Source organism: Bremia lactucae, linkage group LG7 (genome assembly GCF_004359215.1).
Source record: "Bremia lactucae strain SF5 linkage group LG7, whole genome shotgun sequence".
In the NCBI taxonomy this organism is placed as follows: domain Eukaryota; phylum Oomycota; class Peronosporomycetes; order Peronosporales; family Peronosporaceae; genus Bremia; species Bremia lactucae.
The window spans coordinates 1,550,178-1,570,851 of NC_090616.1; the positions used below are offsets into that span (position 1 = coordinate 1,550,178).

The 20,674-nt window shown below is 44.8% G+C and overlaps 3 protein-coding genes across 3 annotated transcripts; 1 reads left to right on the forward strand and 2 right to left on the reverse strand.

Annotated features, from left to right (window-relative positions):
- Positions 1-106: 106 nt before the first annotated feature.
- Positions 107-1,122, forward strand: CCR75_004364 (uncharacterized protein; the record flags this gene model as incomplete). Its single annotated transcript, XM_067962450.1, has 3 exons — positions 107-134; positions 264-346; positions 421-1,122. 3 exons carry the CDS (start codon positions 107-109, stop codon positions 910-912), a joined length of 603 nt encoding a protein of 200 aa, XP_067817626.1. The 3' UTR covers positions 913-1,122.
- Positions 997-1,989, reverse strand: CCR75_004363 (uncharacterized protein; the record flags this gene model as incomplete). Its single annotated transcript, XM_067962449.1, has 1 exon — positions 997-1,989. The coding sequence occupies one exon, from the start codon at positions 1,987-1,989 to the stop codon at positions 997-999; it is 993 nt and encodes a 330-aa protein (XP_067817589.1).
- A 197-nt stretch (positions 1,990-2,186) lies between these two features.
- CCR75_004362 (uncharacterized protein) lies at positions 2,187-3,680 on the reverse strand (the record flags this gene model as incomplete). The annotated part of the gene is made up of 1 exon (XM_067962448.1): positions 2,187-3,680. One exon carries the CDS (start codon positions 3,678-3,680, stop codon positions 2,187-2,189), a length of 1,494 nt encoding a protein of 497 aa, XP_067817588.1.
- Positions 3,681-20,674: the final 16,994 nt, after the last annotated feature.

The window sequence follows — 20,674 nt, forward strand, 5'->3', positions numbered from 1 at the left end:
CGCAAGCATCGCAGCTTGTATTTGGTAATATTACAGATCTGACCAGTCGATACGGTTCGTACTTATAGGAAATAAGCATGCAAATTTTTTTGACACAATAAGAACGATGACGCTGGTTTTCCTTGGGAACTCAGGTACGAGATTCACGCATCTATCGTAATGCGAACTAAAGCCCTAGCAACACAGTCAAATCTGAGCTAATTGCTATTGTAATTGATGCTTTGATCGGTTGCAACATTGAAATTATTTGTGCAATAAACTAGCGCTGCGACGAGTGTCGAAATCAGTGGCCGATTTACGCGCTTCTGCAGTCCGGCGAGTCTTTGAAGAGTTAGAGAAAGAAGTGGTACGATTTAAAACTTTGGCAACTCCACTTTTTAAAATTTTAGAACGAGACTGTAAAGCATGCATACATTCCAGCGTCAGGAAGCTGGAGTCGGCATTGCCGCGCCACAATTGGCCCACAATTTGCGTCTGTTTCTAATGATTCAAAACATGCCCGAAGACGACGCTGATTTGGATAATTTAGAATATCAGGAGGTTGTGAATCCTAAAATTGTGAAAATGTCGAAAGCCACTACGCGGGACTTTGAAGGCTGCTTAAGTGTGCCCGGCTACCAGGGTATCGTGAAGCGCGCCGAGGTTATTCAAGTGCAATATGAAAATAATCAAGGTCGTAAAGTAGAGGAAACACTCAAGGACTTTCCTGCTCGTATCTTTCAACACGAACTCGACCATCTCAATGGGGTCATGTACCTTGATCGCATGGAAGCCGGTAGTCTGATGCACAACGAAGAGTTTGAAGCAATGGAGTGGACTGATCTGCAAAAGCTTTTATTGCAAGGCCCACCAACGATTCCGCCTCTCATGACCCCCACATATACCACGCCCAATGGCAAAAAGCGTCCTTAAAATACGGGCAACATTAGAAACGAAAACAATAAATTGTAGCAACATTTTATTTAAATTCAAAATTTTCAAAATCAACAAACGCTTTTAGACCACAGCTTTTATCAGTTCTGCTTCATCCGTCTCGAAATTTTCAAATTGCAAAGATCGACGTAACGGTTGGATCCAAGTCGCTGTTAGCAGCGTCACGGCTGCCACCATGACCGTGAATATCGTCGCATAGGAACCTTTGATCCAAAACGCGGTTTTATAAAACGTGTAGCCATTCCACATGTTTTCAATACATTCCATTCGCATGGTAAGAGGTGTCATAAAACTCGCTCCATACTCGGCTTGTGCTAAAAAGCTGGCATTTCGCGGCATCGTAACCGAAACATTTAAAAAGACAGCGGACTCTTTCCGTACGGGCAGCACTTGATCGTACAATAATCTCTTTCCTCGAATGGTACGATCTTTATGAATTAACCACTTGGTTCGAGTCTTTTGATCCTGTTCCTCCCAATACAACCAGATATCCGCATGAGAACCTCTTGATACTTCATCCAAGTAAATTTGCACGAGCTCTCGCTCTGTGTGGTACACGACGTAAACTGGTCTCTGAAGCTTTACAAGCGCATCTTGTTTCGCGACCAATGAAAAGTTGCTAACACTGCCAAATTGCTGCAAAAATGCCGACTTGAGGACGCCAATGTCCGAGTCCGTATCGCCAACGGGAATACGGCGTTGGCCGCGCATGATAAAGAGCAAATTGCCAAATGCTACCCAATACTGCAAATTCGCTCGCGCACATAGTTCATAGACAAATCGAGCCAAGTCTTCAATTTCACTGTGAAAAACGACACTATTTGGGCATCCGCGAAAGTAGTAAATTTCGAGTGCGACTCCGAGTACTCCGAGGATCGCACCAAGTAAAAGCAGCCCCCACAGCAAATACAAGCGCTTAGTGCTACGACGGGCTAAACTGCCGCAGTGCAGGCGCAAACGTGGGTGAATAAGCGCTACAACAGCAGCCACGGGCACACTCAAAGCCAACAAAAACCAATTTCCATTAGCAATGAAGAACGGTAGCAGCACCGTCATAGTTTTCGACAATTTCAATATTGCAAATTTGTCAAATTTACGGAATCGAACGAAATTTTCAACATGAAATTCTTTAAAAAAGGAGCTGCACATGTATAGTGCTTTTCACCGAAAGCAAGAAAAAAAGGTTTTCGTAAAAAAATGCTTTATTATATAACGAATAGTGCCGAGAAGAAAAACTCCCGAATCGAACGTCTTTAAACGCACGCCAACTTTGTATCGCAGCTGCTAAGGCAAATCGAAAACGCTTGAAATGGCGACAGTGGCCATTGAAAATCCATCGTAAACATATCATCGGCCACACGTCCAAATTGCAAGATATTACCCATGGATGGATCCTCACTACTAATCAGCTGAAAATTCTTCACAGAAGCCATGGAGACACGCCCACCAAAATCCAAGCAATAGGCGCCCAAATCTTCCCGAAACACCGGCTCACGGTTGGAAAATCGCATCAAATCTTTCAATTCACCCGTTGCGAGTCGTGTAACAAGTCGATCTTGACGACTCATGGGTCGCACAATCTTTGACAAACCACCGTCTTCATCCACGTCCGGAATAACCACACGCATTTTTCGAGGACCAACACTTGTTCGATTCGGCTCGTACGTGACACACCCGAGTTCTTCTCGAATCTGCAGCACATTCTGCACCACCACGTCTTGAGAACTCACCGCATCTTGAATTTTGGCCAATTTCTGTGGATCACGTCCATTGTCATAGAGTGTAAAACACGTACCAAGGAAATTCGATCCCATGCGACCAATTCGTTTCGTATCCGTACAGTCTTGATCGGTACAAATCGTATAATTCGCCGTCATATTCGAGCGCACTTGTCGTCGAGCGGCTAATAAAAACTTGTCTTCTTCTTGGGTCCCAAGTTGGCCTTGCAAGTACAATTCGTAGGCATATTGTTTAAACATCCCACGGTACACTTGTTTCACATAACACCGAATAATGCCAGCATCCAATGGTACGGGTTGCAATGCCATTTTTGTCATATCGTGGAGCTCTAATTTCTGCATTGGCTGCAACACGAGGGGATCACACGCACCACGGCAGAGTGGACAGCTCCCAGACTGTCCGAGCCACGCCATGATACAGCGATAATGCACAAACGCACCGGTGCATTGTCCCGTACACGGCAGTGGATACGCTTTTCGTCGCGCCGAGAACTCATCCATACAAATTAAACAGCCGTCACACTCGTCCATGACGTCTTCGTCCAGGGCTTTTCCAGTCACGAGCTTGTCCACACGCACCTCGATCCCAAATGCTTTGGTTGCATTGAGATCAACCGGACGCAAACGATCGCCTTCGTCTGTATCGTCATCCTCGGCGTAACTCTTTTCTTCATGGAACAAGTCCACACGGACACTTGCAGCGTCCTGCGATGGTTTGTGCGCGCGTCGACGCGGTGAAAACATGGTCAACGCAACGGGTGGTGCCTCGGCAAACGCAACGGGCGAATGATGCACCGCTCGAGGCGACACGTGACGATAAACGGCACTGTCCGCCGTGGGGAGAGACCGCATGGCGAGGGTATGGGCGACGGGTCGAGGAAGGAGCGTCGCACTCGCGGGCGCAGCTTCAGTCAACGAGCGTTCGTAGCTGCGAAGGACATCACGCGCGTCAGTGGACGCACGTCGAGAAGGGACCACACCGACAATCATAACGTCGTGCGAGGACATGAAGGAGGTGTTAAACTCGAGATTATTGCGCGTGCTTTCGGATTTGCCACCGAGTCGTGGGGATTTCGACAAGTTTTCCTCGCAGTCTTTTCGCGTTTGGAAAAAAAAGGCAGTTTTCAAAACAAAGCCACATTGGCTAAAAACATGATATACACGCAGGAGTTTTCCTTGTCTTTACCGAAGAAAAGTTTTGAGACAATGGACAAGTCGATACATACACATCATTGACATTCTAAATTTCAAAGGCTCATTAACAATAGTGGTTAAGAAATGGTGTCAAGTGGTACCTATTTACTCGCTTGTGAAACAATAACGATAACATCATTCAAATTTCTTTTCTTTTGCTGCATTTGTTGGCGGGCACGTCGTAATGCGGCCACGCTCTACTTACACACACACCCTAGAACAGCAAGGAAACGGTTAAACCAGCTTCTTTTACGTGTAGTAAGGTAGTTGCGGTGGACGCATTAGCGACCTCACACAACGCACTAAGTACTTTAGTTAAGTGTCGTCACGGGAGCGGTAATCCGGCTCCTCGTGCGCACTTACCAAGTAGAAAGTAGTTTTCAGACTGATTTTGTATTTAATCACATTAAAAATAAATACCTATTTTTACCAATCAAAATGTCAGCTCTATAGATAACACTAATATGTATTGGGAGCGTATCTTTCTAGATACCTCGCGTAACGGATGACGCTAGGCGTCATTCCTCCTAATGTGAATGCACCTATGTGCATAACATACACAAGGGTTGGTCACAAATGTGAACCACACCCGACTGCTAAGTCTAATTACTTTATGAAAGTAATTAACCATCCCCTTAAGTACACCAAGTGTACTTAACGGGGACGTGTAACATTAGAGCAACTTTAGCCTGTTACAGCATTTAACTATCTATGGGTGTCACTAACACTACTAGAAGTTACCAGGCGTAGTCTGCAACTCCTTGCATTGTGTCCAGATACATGACAAATGCTGCATCTTGTAGGCCGACGGATTTGTGATGCATTGGTAGGTTGGATAGGGGTAAGGATTGTGATTTGGATTGAGATCGGATTGATTTTGAAACTGGTCATACTCAAATGCAGAAGGACCCCGCTGGGTGAATGTGTTACGCGCACTAACTGACCTTCCTCGTGTCCTGATGGGTTGGGGTCCTGGATTGTTGTAACGATTTTTTTGCACTGATGAGAGAATCGTTCTTTGGCGGTGAGGTAATTCTAATGCGAAGGCATCAAATACTTGGCGTCGATGTTTACCAATACTAGGTGTTGCTGCTGCTGTTGTTGTTGTTGCCATTGTTGGTGTTGTTGTTTGATTAAGCCACCCCTGCGATTCCAAATCGTCCTTGGTGAAGGCTGTGTTGTATTGAATGAGACGCTGAAATTTATGTTGGCAGGGGGTCCTTAACGTTCGTCTGGGCACGCCAGTGTTAGATGTTGCCCTCTTACTGTTGTTGCTNNNTCGTAGCTGCGAAGGACATCACGCGCGTCAGTGGACGCACGTCGAGAAGGGACCACACCGACAATCATAACGTCGTGCGAGGACATGAAGGAGGTGTTAAACTCGAGATTATTGCGCGTGCTTTCGGATTGGCCACCGAGTCGTGGGGATTTCGACAAGTTTTCCTCGCAGTCTTTTCGCGTTTGGAAAAAAAAGGCAGTTTTCAAAAACAAAGCCACATTGGCTAAAAACATGATATACACGCAGGAGTTTTCCTTGTCTTTACCGAAGAAAAGTTTTTGAGACAATGGAGAAGTCGATACATACACATCATTGACATTTAAATGACAAAGGCTCATTAACAATAGTGGTTAAGAAATGGTGTCAAGTGGTACCTTTTTACTCGCTTATGAAACAATAACAATAACATCATTCAAATTTCTTTTCTTTTGCTGCATTTGTTGGCGGGCACGACGTAATGCGGCCACGCTCTACTTAGACACACACCCTAGAACAGCAAGGAAACTGTTAAACCAGCTTCTTTTACGTGTAGTAAGGTAGTTGCGGTGGACGCATTAGCGACCTCACATAACGCACTAAGTACTTTAGTTAAGTGTCGTCACGGGAGCGGTAATCCGGCTCCCGTGCGCACTTACCAAGTAGAAAGTAGTTTTCAGACTGATTTTATATTTAATCACATTAAATATAAATACCTATTTTTACAAATCAAAATGTCAACTCTATAGATAACACTAATATGTATTGGGGGCGTATCTTTCTAGATACCTCGCGTAACGGATGACGCTAGGCGTCATCCCTCCTAATGTGAATGCACCTATGTGCATTACATACACAAGGGTTGGTCACAAATGTGAACCACACCCGACTGCTAAGTCTAATTACTTTATGTGAGTAATTGACCATCCCCTCACGTACATTAAGTGTACTTAACGGGGATTGTGTAACATTAGGGCAACTTTAGCCCGTTACACCATCCTCCGTTGAAAAGCGAATTTTCATATTAAATTCGTCAAAGAGGAGCGAGGAATTGCGAGCAGCTTCACGCGCCGTTTGTTCTCTCAATCACTCTAGCAACCTGTGTTTCCATCGTCCATTACCGTAGGTCCCATTCCGGAGCACATTAAGATGCCCGCGTTTATGAACGGACTACGGCATGGCCCATCGCGACAGGCCCTTTTCAGAAAGGTGCCGTCGACGATGAAAGAGGCAATCTAAATCGCTTTAGTTGAGAAGCAATCCTTCAGCAGTGCCTCGGCAACAGCTTGGCATAAGCCGTCGGCCGAAAGGTCAGATGCCACTCCCATGGATTTGGTCAATGCAGACGTTATTTATTTAAAATGCAACAAGCGCGGCCTTATGATGGCTCGCTACTATGCCAGGGTCCCTGCTGGGGCGAAACCGCCCAGCGAGAGGACTCCCTTCCCAAAAGGCGATGGTAAGAACCAGCGTACGAGACGCTTGAGTTCTGCATCAACCACTGAGGGGTCGGTAAATGCAGGAGCGCAGTAGGGGCGGGATGCCCTACTGACGCGGACTCTGAAGCTACCCCTAAGTTCAGAGTTGTGGAACAAATGGGTAGCATAGTCCCTGAGGTCTCGAAATTTCGGACCTCAACCCTGCTGGTCTTTAGCGCTCAAGTTAGAGGATATGACCAGTTGATGACCCTCCTAGTGGATTCGGGTGCATCACAAATTTTTGTGAAACTCGCGGCTCTAAGAAAGAGACCGGCGATATTTGAGTCGCTATGCCAGAATGGCAAGCGAGAAGAGGCGACCGTTCGTTTTGCGAACGGCGCGCTCGTTAAGTCTGAGGGAGTTCAGGTAGAACTCGCTTTCAGCTTTAGTGACTTCTCTTGTTAAAAGAAGCTCACAGTGCTAAGTATGGAGAGTCCGTATGACCTCATCCTAGGCATGCCATGGTTGGCAAAACAACAACCATAGACTGGCGTACTCGAACAGCTGTAAATTCTACGCCGGACACTGGTAAGAATGTACTCCTGCGAAAGACGTGTGCAACTGATGTCGTGTCAAAGACAGCTGAGAGTGCTTTCAAGATATGTCAAACGTCATCAATTCCTACCCAGCTCGTGAAGACTGGGGTAGTAAACGGACGATGACAAGTAGCCATACGTCCGAAAGTCCTGCACAGAGCCAAAAGCATGTGGCAGTAGACGGCGAGTTGACAGGAAGTCAAGCGTCGCATAAACCGGAACAGTGCCTAGAATCTGGTGCGGCTGGAAGGGTTCCTCAGTTGAAATGCTCCGGCAAGTCTTTAAATCTGCCGAGGAGATAGTAAATCTCCCGGAGATGTCGTGGGATCTGTTCCTTGCCGAATTAAAGGAAGGAAAGAACCACGAAATAGTCACACCATTTCCAGAAGAGATCTTAATGGACTGTTGCTCGTCGTCCACAATGGACGAGAGCGTCCTAGAAACGAACAAAAATAAACGGTTCGCTGCTCAAGGCTGGGATGCCTTGAGAGAGTCCGTTCTTTGAGGTTCTTTGGAAACATCGCGATGTGTTCCCAAGGAGAAGTGCCAAGCCGCCTACCAGCAGATAGGGGCATCGCGCACGAGATAGACCTCGAATCTGCCACCAACTATTGTGTGACCACGCGATGGCCGTTGCCGAAAGAACAAGTCAATTATATCGAAGAGTTCTTCGACAAGCGAGCCAAGGCGGGACATGTGTGTGAGAGCAAATCGCCTCACTGCAGTCCGACCTTTTGTGTGCGTAAAGCCACAGGTGGATGGCGCGTGGTTCATGCTTACAATAAGCTGAACACGGCGTCCATGCCGACTCAAACGTCAATCCCGCGGAAAGATGTTTTGTTGAACTCCATGGGAAAGTCAACTATCTTTTCCGCGTTGGATGTAAAGGATGGCTAGTATCAGGTACTCATGAAAGAGTTCGATGTAGCCAAAATAGCTGTAAGCACCCCAAGCGGTATGCTTTGGGAGTAGTGCGAGGTTAAGTGGGGGTCTTTGTAGACGACCCACCAACATTGCATCTTTTAGGTGGCATCTTTGGCGCACGACAGCGAGCGCATCTCTTGCACATACTCTTGCAGAGATCGCTTCGCCTGTCGCGCTCCAAAGAAGCGCGCCTGAAGCAGCACTTCGTTGTTCGGCGGCTGGTACGTGGCGCGAATTTTTTCCTTGAAGATCGCCCATTTAGGGAACGCCTTTCTGTCCGCCATAAGCGCCGTGTAAGCCCACTCTGAGGCCTTACCGCGCAGATGCGACATGGCGTACGACACCATCCGGCTGTCGTCCTCGATGAGCTGCGCGACACCGCATTGCTCCACGGTTAAAAGCCAGTGAACAATCGCGCGCGCTGGAGTTCCATCGAGCTTGGGCGAATCAATCCGAATGGGCCTCGGCTGATGCGGCCGGGCAGAGAGCATCCCAACAGTCCTGTTAAGAGCCTCGCTCCGAGTCTTTTCATGTCTCAGCTCATTCTTAGTATAAGTGACGGACTTCGCTGCAGCATGGCTTTGTGCATCGGACGCGACTTTCCGCTGTCCGAGCGCGAAAGCCTCAAACTGCTCCAACTGAGGAACATGTTGCTCAGGAGGAATACCCAGGAGCTTGACCAGGGCTTATTCACCAAGTCCCTGCGCCATATGCCCTGCCACCTCCCGATGATGTTCGGAGAAGTGAGCCCAATCAATGTTCAGGCTCATCCTCACATACACACGCAAAGATTCGGGGTCGTGGGAAGGCTTTCAAGTGCTACCAAATGTAGGTGGGCACGTCGTAATGTGGCCACGCTCTACTTAGACACACACCCTAGCACAGCAAGGAAACAGTTAACGTAGCTTCTCTTACGTGCAGTAAGGTACGCATTAGCGGCCTCACATAACGCACTAAGTACTTTAGTTAAGTGTCGTCTCGGGAGCGGTAATCCGGCTCTTCGTGCGCACTTACCAAGTAGAAAGTAGTTTTCAGACTGATTTTGTATTTAATCACATTAAATACAAATACCTATTTTTACCAATCAAAATGTCATCTCTCTATATAACACTAATATATTGCGAGGGTATCTTTCTAGATACCTCGCGTAACGGATGACGCTAGGCGTCATCCCTCCTAATGTGAATGCACCTATGTGCATAACATACACAAGGGTTGGTCAGAAATGTGAACAACACCCGAGTGCTAAGTCTAATTACTTTATGTAGGTAATTGACCATCCCCTTAAGTACACCAAGTGTACTTAACGGGGACTGTGTATACATTAGGGCAACTTTAGCCTGTTACAGCATTTAACTATCTATGGGTGTCACTAACACTACTAGAAGTTACCAGGCGTAGTCTGCAACTCCTTGCATTGTGTCCAGATATATGGTAAATGCTGCATCTTGTAGGCCGACGGATTTGTGATGCATTGGTAGGTTGGATAGGGGTAAGGATAGGATTTGGATAGAGATCGGGATTAATTTTGAAACTGGTCATTCTCAAATGCAGAAGGGCCCCGCTGGGTGGATGTGTTACGCGCACCAATTAACCTTCCTCTTGTCCTGATGGATTGGGGTCCTGGATTGTTGTAATGATTTTTTGCACTGAAGAGAGGATCGTTCTTTGGCGGTGAGGTAATTCTAATGCGAAGGCATCAAATACTTTGCGTCGATGTTCACCAATACTAGGTGTTGCTGCTGCTGTTGTTGTTGTTGTTGCCATTGTTGCTGTTGTTGTTTGATTAAGCCACCCCAGCGATTCCAAATATACTTTGGTGAAGGCTGTGTTGTATTGAATGAGACGCTGAAATTTATGTTGGCATCCTTACGGTTCTAAACCACCTCAAAGAGTCCTTAAATTCAAGCAAGGCTCTCACGAAGAAGTTTCATTTCGCGCCTTAAAGCCTCAAATGCTTCCGTCGATATTGCGTCCCCCTTCCGCGCTGCTTAATGCACAAGGGAACCTTTAATCTCACGTGAAGAGACTTTTAAGCGACGTCGTCGTGAGGACCAATACCGGTATGTGGTGGAGTGGCTGGGATATTCCTCTTCTGAAAACTCTTAGGAGTTTGAGATACCTCTTCAGCAAGATTGCCCGAACTCCGTTGACGTTTTAGAGTGCTAAACTCAGGGTCAACTCGCGTCAAACGACGCTTCCCACCACTAGAAGTAGGATTGGGTGGATCTATAGCCTCGGAGCCGCTTCGATTTATGGTTGCACGGTAAACCGAAGCACTAAATTATCGGCTAAGCCTTTTTAGTTTTGCGGCATAAACTCCGAACATAACTGGCCTTTGGCCTTGAACTTGGCAAAATCGAAGCGAAGCTTCCGTTCCAAACGAACATCACCTCTATCCACAGACTCTCTGATATTACAGATTATACGAAGTTTGCGGGCATAGTGGACCCAGTTCTCAAATGAGACTTCGTTTTTACTCCTTGTCTCGTTTGGAAACAAACGATCGGAATTTTCCTCATTGAGGTCACCGAAGCCCCACGGGCTTGATCACGTAATGCGTCAGATACTGACTTCGCGTAATAATATTTGGCGTATAATATCGCTCATGAAGACCGTCGCGAGCACCGATCCCTTTCAGCGTCCTCACCGGATCACCGGAGGTCCAGATGGTCAAACTGTGACCCGCTATCTCTTTGAGACGCTCTTCCGCACTAAGCGGAGGTATTCGATAGTCACTATATATTTTAGCTTTCGCTATCTCGGCAGCTCGACGACGAGCCTTTTCCTCTATGGTGATTGCCCGCTCTTTCTCTTCATCAAGTGAATTCGTAATGATGTTAAACTCAGAATCCCGTGTCCTGCTCAATGCAGTTAAGACATCAGCGGCATCACGTTATGGGAACGGATTCCGGGCCCGCCGACGTTCATCCGAAGGAGAAGGCGTGTAAGAGCGACGATCTTGCTCCTCATCCTCTGATGGAGTGTGAATTTCAAAGTCCACCATTCCCTCATCGTCGAGGAAGGTGCTGAGAGTCTGCGACTCACGCTTGATTTTCATGGGACAAAGGAGAGAAAAACACAATTAAGCGGTTAGCTGTTTAGGTTTTAACCTCAAAGAGGAAATGAAGCGCATGTTGTCACTCGGTATCAACTGTCTGATGGGGAAGGGTACGCACCTGGTGGAGAACCGTTGTTGTGGTACATTTACTTTATGGGTAAAATACCCTTTTATCCTATTCTGAAATAGCTAATTACAAAATTCAATTTATCATGGGTAACAAATGTGGTCGCCGCCAGATATAAAGCTGGCGGCCGAAATCTTTTATTGGAATTGGCTAAAGTAATTTTTTTAAATTAGATAATTGAATAAAGTGCAGTTCCCATTTTGATCTTAAACCTTCTAGTGCCTTCTTAAGGCTTGAGCATTGATCTGTGAGAGAAAGAAGCCTTTCTAAGGTACATACTCTCGGGCACTAGTTGCCGCTTGATTCTACGAATCTCTGGATCCCTTGAACTAGTATTCATAAAGCTTTCATAGCTTGTACCGCTCCCTCAGTTGTTGAACTCATTAGATCTATAAAACCAAGAGACTCCTTGAGTCCAAAAGTCTTCCTCTGACTGTAGGAGCGAGGTAGTTCCGCTACAGTATGTGACTTGCGTGGCTCAGCGCTTCCGCTACATCTATCAATTTGCTTCATTATTGCTTATCGATAATCTCTTCATGAAGAAAACCATTAACAGGAGCAAATTTTACTAGTTGGTTGCTTCGCTCCCATCAATTGCAAAAGCGGCACATATACATTTTGTCTGTTTTTTTGTTGCAAAATTTTTATACGAATATTAATAGCTCTTGATATAGTAGCACTCCCTTGCTAATTTTTCTTTTCGCAACGGCATCAGCAGAAGCTTGGTACAACGAAAGAAAGGGTGAGCTTGACTGAAGCATCATTTTGACATTTCTGTTCTTCAGCTTATCAACAAGTTTGCCAAGGAGAGAAGCGAGAGGGATCAGTCTTGTATCGGGCCACCTTTTGCTAGTACTGACAGCAGTACAAGTCAACTTGCACTGATTACTGTGAAGGTAGGTTGCCTCGATTTCTTCACGGATACGACGTGCAGAGGAAGGTTCTAAGTAGCAAAGAAATCATAGCAACCAAGCATTAATTCTTAGGCTTTAAAATAGGGAAAAGCAGAACTGTATTAATTTATCAAGTTCTTTCACAACAATCTTCCAACTACTGGCTTCAATTTTGTAAGTAAATAACTATGCAAAGCGCCTCCTTGCGCAACGCTTATCGTGCCTCGTAATGATTGGCGGGGTTAATTAAAACTTAAATCATTCAATTAATAGAAGTAATGTCTTATTGCGTCAATATTAGGAAATTTGGTAATAATGGAACTATTAAGTAAAAACTGATAAAAATTATAATTTGGTCTTCTTTGTTATGCATTACCAGGAACGGAGTGATTTTAGGGATCGTGTCGAGAGCCATGTTAGCGTTGATGTTGTCATGAGCCAACGGGAGAGGGACCTCAATGTTTTGCGATTGCTCCCAAAAAGAAGCCTTAGTTGTTCTCTAAGGCAACCTAAGTCGTTGGTCTGGTATGACCAACGATCGCTACCATATTCCGTTCTTTGACTTATCCAGGCTTCACAAGCCTGGTGAGGACGAAACGGAATTCTTCATTGATACCTTTTTCCGGCATCGGTGATACACTTGTAAGCGAGCAAAGAATGTGACTCCTTTGCCAAGCTTGGGAAGCATTTGTACAGAATGTGCAAAGCATAGGCCGCGAGGTCTGGCTTGACAGACTGGATAATTTCCGTGAACGGTTCAAAAAAACGGACCGCAGTCGGTGCACGCTAAAAGTTGCACCGTTTGCCTAGAGAGGCAGGGTCACCTTGCCTCTCGTGGGGGGACTCATGCCCATGCTGTTTTGAGGGTGTAGGTCAAGCCCCTAAGGAGGCAAAGTCCTTTAAATATCCTCATTGAAGGACGCTAATCTATTGTGAGATGCCTTAAGGGTTGATAACCTCAAATTCATTTACGAGCGCGAAAAGCGTTCTTTCTGATGGACTCTCTGTCGCGGAGGATGGATTGTGTCGTACTCTCGCACGAGAAGTCAAGTTAATGTTGTATGAACTTGGCGATGGCTCAATGAAGGGCATCTCTATCTAAACCGGACAGCATGGCCAAGATGGCATCGTTCCCTTCGGTCAAACTCATTCGTTCGATCGCACTCCTATGTCACTTAGAAAGGAGTAGCTATCACGCGAAACGTGATGCGTATTTCAATTATCATCTATCATGTCCAAGTTAGGTAATGGAACTGTGGTCCTTTGACGGACAACAAAAAGCTATCAGGTGTAACGGGGCACTACTGACTTGTACTGCTTCAGTAAACGTTCACTTCGCACTGCCTCAGTGCGAGTGGTGCCTCACGTCACTTCACGTACACTAGTACGTGCAAAAGAAGACTCTCTATAAAACACTTGCTTTAAAGAGGGTTAATTAAAAGCTGTGTTTAATATAATTAAGTTCTTCTGTTTCTATCTACCTCGTTTCATTATCATTAATGGAAGACTGTACAGCAGCATTCGATATCACTCGCCACGTGTGATTCGTTACTTGTAGCAAACGTAGTCATTCACAAATTAATGGTAAGCATATTTTTATCTGAACAGTTTAACTCCTTTGCGGAGTATAAGCTCTGACATTTTGATTCTGTTTGTCGCTATTATATCTCAACACACACAACAATTTGTTTTGGTATGGACCAACGTCCATACCACCACATCGCGCGTGGAAGGATTGCACGAAACTGTAAGGAAATATATTGGTAAATGCACTGGTGATTTACTCTATGCTTGTAATAGGATAGAACTTCTTGCGAAAGCTAAATCAACGAAATCAGGACTTGCAATGCTACAGAATATAAATGCGTCGACACAGTTACATACAACAATCCAGTGTGGCAAGGAGTCTGGCGCAAAATATCAAAGCATGCCTTGAATCTTGCACGCAAGCAATTTCGGCTAGCACAAATATCCCTTAACAACAACAGCAACAACAACAGCAACAACAGTAAGAGGTCAACATCTAACACTGGCGTGCCCAGACAAACGTTATTTCGATGCTGGAACGTCAGCAACCTCGTTTAGAGAGTCAGCTGGACATCTGCGTGAGGATGCAGCAATTTGCGGCACGACCGCCTGTCTTGGCGCAAGCGCCCTTAAGTCCACGTGGGAAGGGTCTCGATATGGCTAAAGTAAGCTGACGTAGAACACTGGGTGTGTACGCAGCTCCCTAGGAGGTTTAGCGTGTAAGATAGGCCCTTCTTGGCCACGACCTTAAATGGTCCAATAATGCGCGGGCGCAATTTGGTCTTGAAAACCGTGGAAACGAAATTAGTAGGTAGATTTTTAGCGTTTAATAAAACTCGGTCTCCGACCGCATAAAAATTAATACAGCTTCTGCCTTTGGCATCTGCTTACTATTTTTGTTTGTCTTAACTATCAGCCTTTTGACCGAAAATCGCGTCGCGATAAACTCGCTTATTTGTTTCCGAATGGTAACAGGGATGATATCAGCAAGCCTATCGGCTAGTCTCCCTTGAGCCACGCAGTGGTATCGTTAACGGAACGCCTGATTGGGTGAGACCGTTGACATATAAAGGAGTGTAGCCTGTAGAGGCATGGACAGAGTTATTTGAGGCAAATTCCACCACTAAGAGCATTGAGCTCCAGCGCTTAGGTGTCTTAGCACACTTCGTAAATGTCTTCTGTGACGCTCAGTTTGACCATCGGTCTACGGATGGTCCGCTGTGGACATGTCCAATCTGGTGTTAAGCACTCGGAAAATCGATTTCCGGAATTTACATGTGAAACGGGGTCCCGATCAGAGACAATTGCCACAGGAAAATCGTGCTGTCAAAACACGCCATCGATAAACAGCGTTGCGATGCCTTCAACATCAATGATATCCGGCACAGCCGCTAAATAAACCATTTTGCTCAATCCTTCAGCATAGACCACTATGCCGGAGTCACCGGCCGACCCATATTTCGGTAGAACGAAACAAATTCCATACTTTTGGACACCCAACATACTATGGGTACGGGCAGACTTGCCAGTTGCGCAGCAGCATGTGCCGAGAGTTTTAACCCGTCGGCAAGTTTCGCATATGCGAACATACGTGCTGACCGGTTAATATAGCTTGGGCCACCAATAAATCTGGCTCACAGAGCCGTTGGTCTTTTCTACCGAAATGACCACCTAGGACAGTATCGTTGTTCCTCATGATGAGGATTTGAAGTACGGACGCTGCGATCGCGGAGGATCGCAGCGTCCGTCCAATAAAGCAACAGGACGTTATCGATAGAAAATCAATGTAACCTTGCACGCACACGTGCCGACAATTTAAAATCCGATTCAGTGCTCTTTAGAGCTCGTAGCAGAGCTACACACTATTCATCCTTGGCGTAAGTCTAACAGATTAATTCAGTAATAGGCGACATTATAGTCGTAAATGAGAGAGCTCAAAATCTGGTCTGCGTGATAACGCATCAGCCAAAACATTCTGCTTGCCAGGCTTATGCTTCACTTTGAAAATGTATTCGGCGAGCAAGGATAGCCATCGGGCCATTCTTAGTTAGGGATGAGGCGACTTAGTCGCCGTGCTTAATGACGCGTGATCTGTATATATCACAAACGGCTTAGAGCCCAGCAGACGAACTCTAAATTTAACGAGATCATTCTTCATAGCAAGTGACTCTTTGTCATGAACTTGGTGTTTCTTCTTCGCAGCTTTAAGCTGTCAAGACTCGAACGCAATTACAGATTCACGCCAACAGCATCTGCTTGTAACAGATCACTGCCAATGGCAAAATCCGACGCGTCACAGACGACACTGAAAGGCCAATTCGGATTTAGCAGTCCAGAATCGGGGCATGGAAACGACTATCCCAAACTGCGTGAAAAGCAATATGCTATGCTATTCAGTATTCTATTTTAGGAGGTTAAATAAGGGCCTAGCTATATCAGCGTCACTTTTGCTATATTTGTGTAAATAATTGGCAAGACTCGAACACTTACACAAATTCTTTTTTTTAAGGAAACAACCAATCTACTATGACTTTTACCTTAGCGGGATTCGATCTAAGGCCTCGCTTCCCAATGAAGCACTCTAAGAAAGGAATTTCTTCTGTGCCAAAAAAAGCATTTAAATGCATTGGCATATAATTATTTGTGCGCATACACTCGAGCACTGCTCGCAAATGGCCTTAATGGTTTTTCACATCCGACCGACCCTGCTCCGCACGACTATGGACAAAAATCTTACTAAAATAAGTCTGTGCATAACCTCGATGAGGGAGGAACAGTTGCGTCACTAGACGGTTAATCGTTGCCGGGGCATTTAAAAACCCTCGTGGCATAACCAACCACTCTCATAGCATACCGCTTGGGGTGCTAACCGCTGTAAGCGGGAAATCGCTAGCTCGCATGAGCAGCTGGTAATAACTATCGACTAAGTCAAGTGCACTGTACATTGTACGTCCACGATATATTTCTGAAGAACATCCTATCTAGGAATGGGGTTTTGTGCTGATATTGTGGCAGCATTGAGCTTATTATAAGCATTTACAATGAGCCAGTAACCGTTTGGCTTTTGACACAAAATGTCGGTGTCGTATGGGGAGTACCGTTCTAGCCTCGCGTTTAGCACGGAAGAAATCGTCAATGACGTCACACTGTTCCTTTTGGTAAAGGCCACTGTCGTGTGGCAAAGTATCTGGTTCCAGGAACCAAGTCAATTCCATGACGGACACCTCTGTCCGGGGGTAAAAAGATGGTGGATTGGTACATACCACATCTTATAATTACTTAAACAAGGAAGCAAATGGATCCGAGGATCTTCAAATATCGATGACCCACTCCGCGCACTAAGTGCAGTTTTTTTGTCATCCAGGACAGCTTCGTCCAGAAGTGACGATGAGTTTAGCTCAATCGTCTTGCAAATGACCACCATCTCAGATAAGTCGCCAGTCTTTAAGGCTCGGCCGCACTGTCTAGCTCTAAAGAGCATGTAACGAAAGGATTGCCGCAAGGCCAACCTTTGCCTCGATATTACTGATTAAATCATTTACAAGCGTATGTATACTTAGCCCCTGTGGCATAAGTACCAACTTTCAAAGCATTCCGATTGGGGTGCTTACTGCTATGAACAAAATATCATGCTCACGAACTAGGATCTGATGAAATCCATCCATCGGATTCATTAACGAAAAGATAGTACTCTCTAAAATTCCATCAAAGTTTACGCCATTTCGTGGTATCGGCGTTTGAGCCAGTACCTTTGCAGCATTCACTTTGTTGAATGCATGCACAATCCGCCACACTCCTTTTGCTTTAAACATCCGAAGGGTCGGAGAGCTATGTCGGGGAATTAATATGGCCCGCTGATGTGCGATCGGAAAAGAATTTTTCGATCGCTAATACTTGTTCACGAGACATTGGCCGCGGCTTGATGACACAGTATATCCTTAGCTAACTTGCACGGTGAAACACATTCTTAAGTTCGATAAAATCATTGTACAAAAGATTTGTTTTCAACGACTCCAAAGATTGAGTCGTAAGACTTTACGTCCGAGTCTTCTCATTGAGGACGCTTTCGTCCAGCTATGAGCTACAAGGAACCCTTTCAATCTCAGGAAATACTATTTTGCCCACCGAATATGTGCCATGTACTCGTCATCTGTGACAAGTGCGCAGATCTGCTTGACTTTGCCACTACACAGACCACGCAAGATTCGTCTCGGTTCTAGCGTTGGCATTTGAACTATCTCCGAAGATGACTTCGACGGCGCTATCAGATCAAATGTTCACATAATCGATTGTCTACTGAGATATTCAAGTCTCAGTTACTTCTTTTAAGCTTATTTTACAAAGATTACTATCGCTTATTCCCTCAGGCTCTTGGGGACTTATTTACTCCAGCATTTCGGGACTTTTTCCCTTACATATTTTTATGAGTATCCTCCCTAATTGTTTCTAGCTGTTGTTGTGCCAATCCAGCGAGATCTTCTACGATCGACTCTTCAATCGATCTGATGAATTCGAACTGCCACTTGTAGAGAGGCGTTTGACATTTTCTTTGCTTTAGCTTTCTTATTAAGCATTCTTGCTTCGATCCCCCGACTTTTTCGAGCGGTCGAACTTCGACGCTGCCTGTGCTTCCGCACAGCCGGCGTATTTAACTCCACAGCGTGATAATCGCCCACTGAGGTCTTGTGCAGTCGTACTATTGACCGAGCTGCATGTGAGATGACGTCTTGTGCAGTCGTACTATTGACCGAGCTGCATGTGAGACCATCTCACTCACTTGTAGGACATCTACATACTTGTGTTAATTAAATGACTATCTGATGATCGAGAGACAGGTATCGTCATAGCTTGATGCTACCAATATATTCATGGCTCGAACTTTTTGAGCCATGATAATCCAAGCATGACATCAACTTTCTCATTCAAATCCAGTACGATGAAATCATTATCGTACTGTTTACCCATCGTGTATAGAATTTCAGCTACCAGCGTTTCTTAATTGTTACAGATGGGCCTCTCGCTAGGTAAACTGTCACTTTATTTAGAGCTATACCGTGCTGAACGAGCTTAAGCGAACAATCTTTTAGTGATTGGCGTCATATAAAATTCTTCGACGCCCCACAATCGACAAGGACTTTAGTGGCAATTTATTTGCCGCTTCAAAATGCAAGATGATGAGGTTAACCTCATCACCAGAAGCAATTGCACAGAATGTTTATTGTGTGCTAGGAGCAGCTGTCGTCAAGAGATCTGCAAATTTTCTCGACGTTGCTGAAACAGTAGGCCTCTTCGAACCTGCCCCCAACAGTTCTTTGACGACCCTCTTCGCCGATGTGATTTCACAACAGCTCCGAATCCGCGTTCTCCGCTATTTTAGCGGGAAGTCAATCAAATAGCTCAGTATATCTGGCACTGGGCGTAGGTACTGCCTTCATAGGCGTAGTGCCCTGTCTCTTGATACTTGCACTTTTGCAATCGCTTGTATCTAGTAGAGCGAGGATTCTCGCTCTCTGCATACGAGAAGTCCATAAATTCTGGACCTCCGACTTCTTATCGTCTCGGTGGACGTAAAAAAGTAAAATTTTATTAATATATTAAAATTCTTTGTAACGAACTTCTTATCTACTGGTTTTATGCAGTTACATCAAATTATGTACAGTGACTTATTGCGCACCGCTCATTCGTGCGTCTAGCAGCGATTGGCGGGTTGATTTAACTTTACATCTACCAGACAACAGAATTAGTTTCTTGTTAATACAATATTACCGAAAAAGGTGTTAAGAAAACTATTAAATGATAACTGTTTATACTCCTTTAATATTTTCTCTTGTAGAAAATAAAAACTATGCTCAGCACCTCTGCCGAAACAGGTTAAATTTAGCATATAAATTTAATAGCGCCTAGGTTCTGTGAACGACTTGACGAAATCCTCTCGGAAATGACGTATAATCTTCTTATCGCTCTTTCAAGCCGATTCTCGGGCACTTTTAAAATCTCTAAGTATAACTTCTCTGGTGTGAGCTCTTCAACTATCAGATGGTGTAAACTGCATTCTCAATATCAGTAAATGCGAGATTGGTACGGTTTTCACCATGATCGATGGCATTTAAAAGTGGCTCGAGCAATGGAAGCGTAGCCAGAAAAAAAAATACCAGAAAATTGACAACGTTGTAGTTCTCGTGATGATCCTGGAAGTAAGTACTCTAGCTCTGTGGACGCAAACCGAGAGAGCAAGCATTCTTTTAGTGATGGCATTTAATAGTTTCATAAATGAGAAATATTTCGCGCGTGGCATGTAATGGGGTGTCCCGCTACATAAAAATTATTTATATAAGATAAAAAATAAATATTATTTTACATAAGAGGAATGACAAATATTCTTTCAATAGAGGAAATAAATAAAGAAGTACAGAAACATTATATTTATTACTTATTTGACTTAAAAGCTCCAATATTATCAAATTTAATAATATTGACGCAATAAGGCATCAGTTTTATTTAATAGTAAGAGATGTTAAAATCAACCCCGCCAATCGCAACAAGACACGATTGTGCGGTGCGCAAGTAGGCGCCATACGTTAATTATTTATTAGTAAATTAAAGTCAGTAGTAGATAAAAGATCATTACATAGAGCGTTATATAAAAATACAGTTTTACTTATTTCCCTATTTTAAAGCCTTAGAATCAAGCTTCAGTATTTAGGACTTCCTAGCTACATAAAACCTACCTCTGCACGTCGTGTACGTGAAGTAGTCGAGGCGCTCCATCTTCACTAGGTTGTCAAGTACTGTTACCAGTACTAGCAAAGGGTGCCCCGTACATAGCGCCAAGTGAATATCAACCAGCATTAAAAGGGCAACATCGTTGCCTGTTTCGGAAGCAGAAAAGTGGGTCTTTTCAGTAACTTTGCTTTTAATTTTTGTTGCGGTCAAATTACCCTCGTCTGTAGCACAAAGCAATATCTCATGAAAAAAGTTCTTCATTTTCTGTGCGATACTCTCGTTTT